This window comes from Pelodiscus sinensis, chromosome 2, assembly GCF_052426305.1.
Source record: "Pelodiscus sinensis isolate ZL-2025 chromosome 2, ASM5242630v1, whole genome shotgun sequence".
Classification (NCBI taxonomy): Eukaryota; Metazoa; Chordata; order Testudines; family Trionychidae; genus Pelodiscus; species Pelodiscus sinensis.
In genome coordinates, this window is record NC_143053.1 from 120,934,541 (window position 1) to 120,946,775 (window position 12,235).

The 12,235-nt window shown below is 42.4% G+C and overlaps 1 protein-coding gene across 4 annotated transcripts in view; it reads right to left on the reverse strand.

The window, feature by feature from the left end:
* ZCCHC2 (zinc finger CCHC-type containing 2) overlaps nucleotides 1-12,235 on the reverse strand; it is an 87,211-nt gene that overhangs the window by 35,877 nt on the left and 39,099 nt on the right. For all 4 annotated transcript variants that reach the window (XM_075921380.2, XM_075921379.2, XM_006122892.5 and 1 more), the window contains one exon: nucleotides 10,157-10,214. In XM_075921380.2, the coding sequence (XP_075777495.1) occupies nucleotides 10,157-10,214 (58 nt within the window). The remainder of the gene's footprint in view (nucleotides 1-10,156; nucleotides 10,215-12,235) is intronic.

Below are 12,235 nucleotides of genomic sequence, written 5' to 3' on the forward strand. Positions count from 1 at the left end.
TCTGCTTCTCCTCTAGCCCTCCCACTGGGGAATTGGCCTGACAGACATCCCGTTTTTCCCTGTTATGCTCCCCTGCTGCAAATTCAGTTGCCTGTTCACAGTCTGCTACTTTGCTCCCTTCTATTCAATTTACACCTCTCCCCACCTGCTCCATGGTAACAAGACAACACCTCTTTCTTCCCCCTTCCCTGTGCTTTCCTGCTTTCACCTAGTTTGGAATCAGGTCAGTATCTCCTCCAGGGAAAGCAAGACCAAATTTATCCCTGTGTTGTCACTGAAAAGGAAACACCCTCTCTACCTCCCCCCCCCCCCCAGTTTCAGCACTCTCTCTAATCACTTTAGGGCCCCCCCCCCCCCGCTTTCTTTTAAACTCTCTGGTGAGTTCTATGCTTAGAAAGCTTTCCCCCCTAGCTGCAGGAAACAGGACAGACAGTCTATATGTACAGAGGCTGCAAATAGGGTGGGATGGGGGATGTTTTTTGGTTGAATCAAAAGAGATTTGGTAAGGATGGGGGGGGAAGATGGAAGGGAAAGAACCTTGTAAGGAGACAGTGAGTTGAAACATATGGTAGGACAAGACTTTGGATAAAAGGAGGGTGACTGTGAAGCTGTGTGTTGCCATGGGAACAGTGCAATAGAAGCCCCCGGTAAATTGGTTGTGTAGATATTATCTTAGGGAGTTAAGCAAAGCGAGGCTACTAGAAGTTCCCTTGGAAAGGACCTGGGAGGGGGGAAGCAAACTGCTCGGGGGTGTGGAGGTATCAACGCCAGCACATTTGCATGATTATATTTCAAACAAAGTTTATATAGGGGTTAACGGCTAAAGACAAGAAAGAAAAAGATGCTTTTAACAGAACTTTTTTGGAGCGCTGTAGATATTTAAAACTGTGATACTAATGATTTTTGAAACTGTTACTAATACATACATGGTAAATTGTATTGCATTAAGGCCAGATCTTTGCTATCTGGTAGAGTTCTAACTCTTATCCGTCAGAAGTAGCATGTACTAGGCATGATGATAGCTGTTTTGGAGGATGAAACCTTATTTGCAGACTCTTTGAAACATGGATCTGTCTACAAACCCTGAACCCACGTATTAATTTGCTCTGGGCTTCTACTCTGAGCTGGTGACACACAGAAAGTGAAAGTTTCAAACCAAGAAACTTCTGTTTTTAGAGGTCTGTTTCACTTGTATTTGTATAGCATGGATCCTAAACATTCCCCAGATAAACTGTATACGTTTTAGTGAATACCTTTTACTCTTTCCACTGGCAGTAAATATTGAATTAATATTTGCAAGGAGAGCATAACGATTTCTTTAGCATCTTAAAGCTGAGCTGTGTGTAGATAATATTCATTTTGATTGGTTTACTAGCTCTGAGTTGTTAGAAAGGACGATAATACATGTACTCCAAAGGCAGTGTTAACTTTTCTTTTATTTGATTGAATAAGCATCATAAGCATTGCTCCTTGTTAATTATCCCTTGCATTAATATATTACACACCTATGGACTGTTTACTTTAAAATACATATTTATATCTAGGTTTGTTTGTACTGAAGTGCGCATCCACACAACCACCCTCTCAATATTGGTGTTTCACATCAGAAATTTCAACCTGCCCAAGATTAGAAAATGTTAGAGTGAACACTGCCTAGGATGGTGGCATTCTAGTGCATTCCAAGGTGAAAGGGATACTAGAGAGATTCAGCTGTTCATCACCAAGCACCTCTGGAAGATATTAAAGGATAAGCTTTGAAGAGATAAATGGTTCAATGAATGCTCAGGAAATGGCTTAAGTAAACCATGATCAGAACTAAAATCTTGAAATAGACATACTAAAAGGTCCACAACTAACTCTTTTGTGCTATGCACCAGAATACTCTGGAGCTTCTGCTAAATCAGGGGTCTCACTCAATGTACTATAGGGCCAGTGCCAGTTCTCAAATCCTCATAGTGGACCAGACAGCATCTACGGCAGGGCTACCATGGAGGACAGGCTCTACGGTTGCCAGATGGTTTCAACAAAAATACCGGACACATATGACATTACATCCCAATCAACATGACATCTGATTTAGAAAATACCAGACATTTATATTTTCTCAATTTGTTTCCCAGACAGAAAGCTCAAATACTGGACTGTCCGGTTCAAAACTGGACACCTGGAAACCCTAGCAGGCCCCGCCTGCCAGCCCATAAACTCCCCCCTCACCCCTGGTGTGTCCCCCATTTGCAACCCTCAAGTGATTTAACAACCCCCTTCCCCCCTCCAGTGGACCCCTAGCACCATCACTGGGAATCCAGCAGGGCTAGAGTGGCTTCTAGCTGCCTCTGTTCTGTGTTCCTGTTGGCATGTCCTTGTGGCCTGGGGGAGTTGTGCGCAGAGTGTTTCATTTGGCATGGCCAATCTAGGCCCACCGGCAGCTGCCCCAGCCATCCTATGGATGGGATGGTTCCCTGTACAGCTTAGCTCATGAGGGCTTGAGCAGGCTGAGGCTGGCAGCAGGGATTGGGCCCTCCTGCATTCACCACAGTGGTAGGAGCCACAGCGAAGCAGAGTTATGCAGCAGCATGCTCTGACACCATCTCCCAAGCCAGACCACTCTGGGGTTTGGGCACTCCACTTTCCACTGCTGCAATAAGTGCAGCGCTGCCCCTGCTGACACCCTGCTCCAGGTAAGCCCCGAGGCTATGATCCTCAGGGGAGGGTATTTTAAGGAAAGGATGCAGTGGCGGAGAGGGCAGAGCAGGGACAAGAAGAGGTGGGTGGGATGGAGTAGGGACTGCACTTAGGGAAAGGGTACAGACATCCACCCAGGGCCACAGGGACTCACATGGCAGCAGCTGGGCACAGGTTGGATTGCAGAACTGCTCAGGCCGCTGATGTTCCATGGGCCATGAGTTTGAGACCCCTGTGCTAAAAAGAGTCAGCTGATCAATGTAACCCTTATTGCTTTTCCAATTACATCAAGTAAGCTTTAAGACTGAGTATTTCAGATTCTTAACCTCTCTTTAAATAAAGTGGTACTTTTTCAAACAAAAATGATGGCAATTCTTAAATTGGAATGAGCAGAAAGTTGCTATAAGCTTTCCTATAGCGTACCATCACTAGTCCAGAGATTAATTCTTGAGTCAGAAAAAAAATGTAACTAGATTCACATGGATAAACATGAAAAGACTGATCTACAGACAAACCTATTTTACCCAGGAGATTCCATTCATATTTGAATTCATGAATGAACAGATAGACTGAACTTAACCACAAGAAGGGAGAAAACTTCAGGGGGGAAAGGGAAAGTTTACAATAGCAAGATTACTTCTGTCCGTCTTAGTTGCTGCAAGCAGGGAGAAGTTCAGACTTTTCCTCACTTCACAGAAACTAGCAGATTCTATATGTGAAAGATTATCTCTTCCATCAGCTTGTGGACAGAACACTTCAAATTTCAGATTGCTTCAAATCATGAAAGATGGACCCCTGCACCATTCCAACAACTGGGAAAAGAAAGGTGCTACTTTAAAAAAATTAACAGAATCTTCATATTATATACTCAATCGATTTCATTTAGCCTTAATTTATTATATCTATAGACAAGGTGTAGCATGGAACAATGATTTAGCTTCAAGAGTATTTAAAAAAAATAAAGGGAAATTTAGATAGAGAATGAGAATATGTATTAGCGATGTTAAAATAAGTTTATTTTTGTAAATGTTACACTGCAGAAATTTATAGAAGTTACATGTTTATATATGGCAGGCCAAGTGGGAGCTGGTAAGCTGGCTCCCCGTGAGCAGCAGCACACGGCGCAGGCAACTCCATGGGAGACTGTGTCTACCTGCCCTACCCTCCATTGCTGGCAGGTGGCTTCCCCCAGGGCATACTGGTTCCTGCCTGCCCCTTCCCCTGCTGCCTCTCTATCAGAGGCAATGGGGAAGAGGGATGGCTCGACAGGAGTTGGTACGTGTAGAAAGATGGCTTAAAAGCTGGCTCCCGGGGAGCTGCCTGCCTCCCTATGTGTAACCACAGAAACTTTCAGTGGTTACACCAGTACTTAAATGCATTTTAATATCCCTAATGGAGAGTGGAAAATTAGGACCTCTTACTCTGTACCAGGAGCCACAGAATTTAAGATACATATTCATTCTTATGCTAGACATTTTGCAGTTTCTGGTTTTGGTAGGTTTTTTGGGCAAGATACATGAAAATGTATACACAAATTATGAAGAACAAAGTAGCAGGCTATAAGGAAATTGCATATAGATTTTCTGGGAGAATTAAGCTTCTCTAAAAACCATTATAGCGCATACTTATAGCTTTTCTAAGATGAGTGACCAAAGTGGATGGCATTAAATGAGGGTATTGGAATAAGAAGCCCCACGGAAACTTGGTGGAAAGAGGATAATCAATAGTATTTGGGAAAAAAATTATATTATATTATATTATATTATATTATATTATATTATATTATATTATATTATATTATATTATATTATATTATATTATATTATATATAGACATCAATCCCCCGCCAAGATGACCTACTCTGTGAAAGAAAGCAGTCAAAATAACCAAAGTAAAGTAAAAGTCTAAAATAATCATTGTGTACCATAGAATCTCAATAGATAGAAATTCTATGCTTCATAGCAGATTGCCTATATGACCAGGACAAGCAACAGTGAATGTGAAATACTGCTTTAGGCAAAAAGATATCCTGTAACAATGAAACTTAAATCCTATGAAGAAAAAAAGGAACAAACTCTGGCAAGTCAAATATAAGGCGGCAGATCATGAAAAAACTTCCAAGAGCAACTAGTTAGAGACGGAAAAAAAAAAAAGTATATCTAAAGCAGGAATCCTGCCAAATAGTCCACGGGGCCACTGGATGATTGAGGTGCTAAAGGAAAACTCAAGGAAGATGAAGACAAATTAAATGAATTCTTTACGTTGGTCTTCACTGCAGAGGATGTCTGCATCATTTAGATGACAAAACTGAGGAACTGTCCCAGCTTGAAGTACAAATAGAAGAAACAGAAAAAATTGTAAAGTCACCAGGGCCAGGTGGTATTCACCAAAGAGATCTGAATGAATTAAAATATTAAAATTAAAGTAGTACAAACTACAGCATATAATCAAATACAGGTTGGACCTCCTTGGTCTGGCACCCTCAGGACCTGACCAGTCCCAGGGAAGGGTTATTTTCTCCTGTCACTGTCCCTCTCAGCCATGGTCTCGTTGCCAGCCTCCCAGCAAGCTTCCCCTGCCCCTCTACATGCAGGTCACCTGGCTCCACCTTGGGAGCCCCACTGCCCAACAGCTGGGCTCCCACCCTCACAGGGCAACACCGCTTGAGAGCCCCACTGCCTCCCAGTCTTAGTGGGCAGCTCTGCATGTGGCAGCGGGGCTGCCAGGCTCTTTGCTGCACCACTGGGCAAAAGCCCCATTCTTGGGTTCTTAGCTCTGCCACCAGGCAGCCCCATGTTAAGACTCCCAGCCCTGCTGGGCAGCTGCACTGCTTGGCAGTAGCAGGGCTGCTGGGCTCCTGGATGTGCAGCCAGGCAGCCCTGCTGCCTCCCAGTCTTGCTGGGCAGTTTTGCTGCTGAGCTCTATACCTGCTGATTCCCTCCTCCCCCCTCCCGCCCCAAGCTCTCCTGCAGTGTCACCACTAGGCAGCAGCCCTACTGCTGGACTCCCATTTTGCTGCCACAGAGCAGCCTTGCTACTAGGCTCTAGCCCTGCTATAGGGCTGCCAGTCACTACCTCTTCATCAAGACTCCCTGGTCCCGGGACATCTGTGGTTCTGCCAGACCAGGGATGTTGCTCGATCAGAGTGTCCCAGTTAAGAGAGGTTCAACCTGTAGCTTAAAAGAACCTTTCTACTGGGGACTGGAGGATAGATAACAAGACACTGAAGTTTAAAATGCTCTAAAGCAGCAATTCCCAACTCGCCTGCCTCCGCTACAGTAATGGTCACGCTTCCTAAAGAGGGCAGCCTTGCTCCGGGGAGTACAGGTGTACTATGGGGTGAAAAGGCAAAGGGATGTTGAGTGAGGGCATGGTGGGGTCACAGGGCAAAAGAGTGTTGCCACAGGCTGTCAAGGTCAGAGGTTAAAGGGTCAAAGGGCATGGGCGTAGGTCAAAGAATGTTAGGCGCTGGGGAGCAAAAAGCTGAAGTGGGGCTGAGGGAGGGCAGGGATTAGAAGTCAGAGGGCAAGAGGTTGTGGATAGCAGTGGGTCAGTGGTTATGTAGCCAGGTGCAGTGCATCTCATGCTTTGTCTCGGAGCAGCAGATCTGAGGACATCTGAGCAGGGTCGGGGGGGGGCCTCAGAGTTTATGGAACAGCCAGTTACAGGGTCAGTGGGACAGGATCAGGGTTTGGCACAACAGGCAGTCATGGAGTTTGGGAAGCAAGGGGCACTGGGGTAGTGGGGCAGGAGCGGGGAAAGGGAGGTTGTCAATTGAAGTCAGGGGTCTCTGGGACACAGCATGCCAAGGTTGATAGTGACAGCAGATGCAGGACAGGCTCCAGGCAAGACAGAGGTGGTTGACAAAAGTTGGCAGTAGGGGGTGTTGGGAAGTGGGAGATGGTGGGCACTGGGGTAACAGGCAAGACAGACTTGTGAGGTAATGGGGTTAGTGGGATATAGGGGGATCTCAGATGGGTTTGGCAGGTTTAATACAGACACAGAGTACCAGGTTAGCTGGACAGGGCCAGAGGATTCTGGAGTTGAAGGTAGAGGGATGTGCAGGGACAAGATGGGATAAGCATGTAGGTATTTTATTTGCATAATGAACAGGGCTCGACAACCTATTGAATCTACTTGCCCGTGGCGAGTAGATTTCAGCCCAACGCCCCATTACCGGCAGTGCGCGCATGTGCAATGTAGCTCTTGCACATGTGCAGTGCGGGGCTAGCAAGCGGCTTTCCCACGGTTCATCAAGCCCCGATAATAAATATGCACATTTGCAAATAAAATGTTACTGATTCGCTAAAAGTTTGTGAATGGGTTTACCATCTTTGGTATTAAAAAAGGTTAGGAACCACTGCTCAAAGCAATGATGGTCAAACAGGACTAGTGAGTAGGCCACGTGAGTGACCCTCCATCTCAGTGGGCTGCAAGACTGATATAAACAAGACAGTCTCCCGGGATAATAAGGTAGTTTTGTTAACTGTGTTTGTGTACCTAGAATTTGTGGGATGTGCTGACTGAACCGTAACAGCATTGTTATTGGATAGAGGGCGTGAATGGCTCACAGTCAATGTTCTATGCAATCAGCATACACCTTACTTCACGTACACGTGCTTAAGGTATGTGTCACTTTAGTAATATCGGTAGGGAAAACTATGCAGACATAAACCAGTGGAATCTGGCAGCCCTGCACATAAGCAATAGTAAACAAAATGTCTTGTGGCCACACACAGAACTTTGATGGGCCACAGGTTGCCCACCATTGCTCTAAAGGTAATTCTGGCAATTACAGGCCAGCAAGTTGAACTTCAGTGCCAGGCAAATTGGTTGAAACTACAGGGAAGAATGGAATTAAACACACAGATGAACATGATATCCAGGGGTAGGGAGGGCAATCAACTTCACTTTTGTAAAGGGAAATCATGCCTCATCCATCTATTAGAATTCTTTGAGGGAGTAATGTGTGGACAACAGTGAGCCAGTTGATGTAGTATATTTGGACTTTCAGAAAACCTTTGACAAGTTTCCTCATCAAAGGCCTTGAAGAACAGTGAACTTATGGGATAAGGGAAGGCCCTCTTATGCATCAGTAACTGGTTAAAAAGATAGTAAGCCACTATCTTATGTACTAGGTGATTCCTACTGCCCCGTGCTGTTGTAACTTTGTGTGCACCCCAGTTTCCCTGGGCACTGCACTGGTGTACAGCTGGAGATGGCTCTTACTGAGGGGAAGGCTGCCCCATCTTAGCATGTATAGAACATCAGCACAGGTTATCTTGTAACCTGAGCCTGGGTGGGGGGGAGCAACCAGGTGACACTTTGTCCAGGGAATCTGAACAAATGAGGGGGCGGAGCTGCCTCCAAGCTAGGGGATAAGTTGCTGGGTGTGTGACCTCTTTGAGCTGGTGGAGGATACAGGAAGGGGGCCAGTGTGCTGGCCCTGAGTCCCCCTCTTCCCAAGTTGGAGTGTACTGTCTGTTTCTGGTTCCTGTGTTAAACAAATCTGTGCTACACTGTGTCCCTGACAACGAATAAACCTTCTGTTCTACTTGCTGGCTGCAAGTCACATCTGGCTGTGTACACTGAGTGCAGGGCCCAGAGATTCCCCACACTCCTGAACAACAGGGTTCCCCTCAGGATCTGCACTGCCACTTAAAGCATACAACATATTCGTAAATAAGCTAGGCAAAGAGTAACAGTGAAGTGGCAAAGTGTGCAAATAATAGCTATCTTGATTAATTATATAAGTCCAAAGTAGACTGAGGCTCCTTTGTAACTCTGCACAATACTGGGTGACAAAACGACACATGAAATTCAGTATTGAGAAATGCAAAATAATGCACCTCGGAGTCATGGAATCAAAATTAACTGTTACCTTCAAAAAAAGATCTTGAAGTTACCATGGATAGTTCTCTGAAAATATCAAATCTGTGTGCAGTTAATGTTAGGAACCATTAGGAAAGGGACACCTATAGCTCAAATACTGTGTGCAGCTCTAGTCACCCTCATATAAAAACAGTACTATAATTGGGGAAAAAATAGAACATTAACAAAAATTATTATGGGTATGGAACTGCTTAATTATTATTAAGGAGAAATTAGAAAGACTGGGACAGTTCAGCTTGGAAAAAAGAGACTATTAAGGAGAGAAGGGATACAATAGATGTCTAATATTATGAAGGTTCAAACAAGATGCATTTAACCCTTCGCATAATACAAAAAAAGAGGTTATTTAATGAAATGTATAGGCAGGTTTAAAACAAACAGAAAAAAGTATAACTTTACATAATGCAGTCAACCTATGGAACTCATTAGCAGGGCATGTTGTGAAGGTCAAAAATACAACTGTATTAAAAAAAAAAAAAATCAAAGATGAGTTCATGGAGGAGAATAGCTCCAGCAATATCTTATTAGCCAAGATGGCCAGGAATGCAATTCTATGTTTCAGGTGTCCCTAAATCTTTAACTGACTGAAGCTGTGACTGGACAAGTGGGGATGAATCACTCAATTGTTCTCTTCATTTCCTCTAAAGCATCTGGCATTGGCAGAACTGGAAGACCAAATACTGGGCTAGATAGACCACTGACCTTATACAGTAGGGCCATTCTTTCAACAAATACCCTCTGCAAAATTTCTGGACAGGCTTACTGTTAGCCTTCTTCATTAATAATTCAAGGACTAAAATATACATGGGAAAGCATATTTAAGATTTGTTTCAACTGGGTTGGCAATAAAGAGAGTCAATTTACAATGGACCATAAACTAAGTAAAGACTTCAATGCTTCAGCTGATGGACAACTGTAGAAAGCTAGTAACGATTTCCTCCATAGGAAAAATTTGAGAAGCCACACGGGAGGGAAGATTCAATAATATGAAGAATTACTGAAAACTGGGGATGGGTGTATGGTGTATGTAAATATTCAATAGGTGATTATCTACTGTACACCAGAAAAGTTATTAACCCTTTCTGCTGAACACAGTTGGCAACTACTGGGCAAAGACCTATTCTTGGAGAAAAATAAAGCTAGCTTGGGGTAACAATGTTCTGTATTCTTCCTGGATAACAATGCCATTTTTTTTGCAAGACAGTCCGAAAATTCTTCAGAACTAGCTAATCAGCTTTTAAATCTGATTTCCAAGGCTTAATACCCAAAAACATGGATTACCTTTGGAAAAGAAGTTTATGGAGTTACCTGTCATACATGTTAGACAGCTACATGAAAACAAAGAACAAAAGAAAAAACCCATACTTCAGTGAGAATTTTCCAGGGATGTCTCCCAACTGAACTCCTCCTTAAAATGTGTTAAGACAACGTAACACACAGAACAGTAAGGTATACGACACTCTGAAAACACCCTGATCCAAAAAGAAACTTGCATGCTCCTGAAGTTTCAAGTAACTAATACATATGGATTTAAGTTTACTTTCAAGTCAGACATACCAGTTTTCTAAACCTTAATACCTACTTGGCAACAGGACTTGTCCCATTATGTTTTTTATGGACTGATGTGTGCTGCATTACATCTGGGGAAAAAAGAAAACAAATCAGCAATTCCAACAGCAACAATTGTTTCTATTAAGTCAAATCAGGAAAATAATCCCTACAGTAAATGTTCGACTATTTCACTGAATGTTTGGGTAATAACAGGAGAACGACAAAGGCTACTGAAGACAAAGATCCTAGTATTGGCAACATGATCCACAAAAGTGGAACCTGTACACTTTCACAGAAGGCCAGTCAAGTTCACAAACAATGCATGGAAGCAGGGTCAGTTGACATGGACAAGATAGGTAGGAGTGGGGACCTTCATACCCTGTTTCACAGAAAAGATATAAAATAGCAAAAAGCACCGGGAAAGAAGCATACTTTTCATAAACAATTGGGATTATTTCTCAAAAGACAAATCATAGGTGCTTTGGTTTTGTCAAAATGTTGCTAGATTTCTCTCAATGGGATAGAAAAAAAAAATCAGCCAAATTGAAAGGGAGAATGGAAATCCATTTCCTTTCTCCAAAAGCTGGATATTGCCACAGAAGATTAATCAGGTACAAGTAAATTGTAATCTATTGAATTATTAAATTTCTGCATTGATAGAATTTACTCAGAACTTTACAAATAAGATGCGGAAAAAATCAATTTTTATTTTTTTGGGCAGTAAACCTTGTCTTTTTACCTCTCTGAAGTACTGTATATTTATTACACTGCCAAAAATAAAATTTCCCCAGTCTCACTGCTGATTATCTTTGGCTTCCACGTAACATCTTTTGACCCCAGGCTATCATTTCCCTGAACTCCCTTAAAAATGCAAGTCAGAACAAGATCAAAATAGAGATAGGGATTATTTAGAAAGTACAAAGTTTAAAAGCATCCCCAAAGTTTATTCAAATGGCACTAAGCATGCACTGAAATGCGTTTGAAATTTAAAAGTTGAAAAAACTTCATTTAAGCACAATGTGAAAAGAACAATTTGAACCATTTTCAAACATTCCAGAGTTTTCTTAGTGTTTTTTTAATTTTAAGAGAGAGCATAATGGGCAGCATTTTCTTTCCAAAAGAGAACAAAGCCTTCTTGAATTACATATAGTTGTCTAGTGGTAAAACATTGTCTCTGCCTTGAAGGCAACCAAATTTGACACAAGTCAACCAACACTGGCATGTACAGTACAGAATCTTAAGAATCATACATTTTGCTAATGCATTGCAACACCACACAACCAGAAGATCAATAGGATAAAACATCTCCTAACAGGACCCTGTCCAAATAGCTTGCTGGACACAACTGGGTGGTAAAAACAAGAGATCCTTTGAAAAATAGTTATGTTATGTTACCATGGTATTATGATGAAATAGCTAAAATTAAAAGATTGTAACATTTCTACTAAAGAAGCAAGCAACCTATCGTGAGCTCTCTTGAAACTGGAGGTTTAAACAGGAATTTAGTCTTCAGATGTCTTTAGCAGCTGCTGCTGCCTTTTTTACATTTGACAAGAGATTCAGAAAAGTTGCATTCAGAAGTACATCACATTCTACCTTGCATTTCTGTCATCTTACGCTATATACTAGTGAAGAGTATGGTTTAACACTTCTTTGCTTTGCATGCCCTCCTTCACATATCAAAAAGGTCAAACTTGTCTACAGCTCAAATGATGCAAAACTGGCTTGACATTCCTTTCAAGATGAGAGGACATATCTACTGGGCTAATACCATAAACAATTCTGAAGGGATGTATGTGAGAAGTACCAGTCCTTATCCAGATGCTAACAGTGATTTTAATTGTTCTGAACTGGACACATGCTACAGATGTGCAGCTCTGATATAAAAATAGAGGAATTAAGAATTTCCATGTAAAGAGGATCTTCATGTTTAAGATATTTTACACAAGTGTCAACTATATAAAACTGAATACCATACTCAACATTTAACCTGGTCATTAAAAAAAGTTTTAAAAAGCACACACAAGAGGAAGTCACAAGTATCTTTGCATCCTAACAAACCCCACAACTCTTCCTGGCTGCTCAACCCTGCTTCTAAGCAACTCAAAAA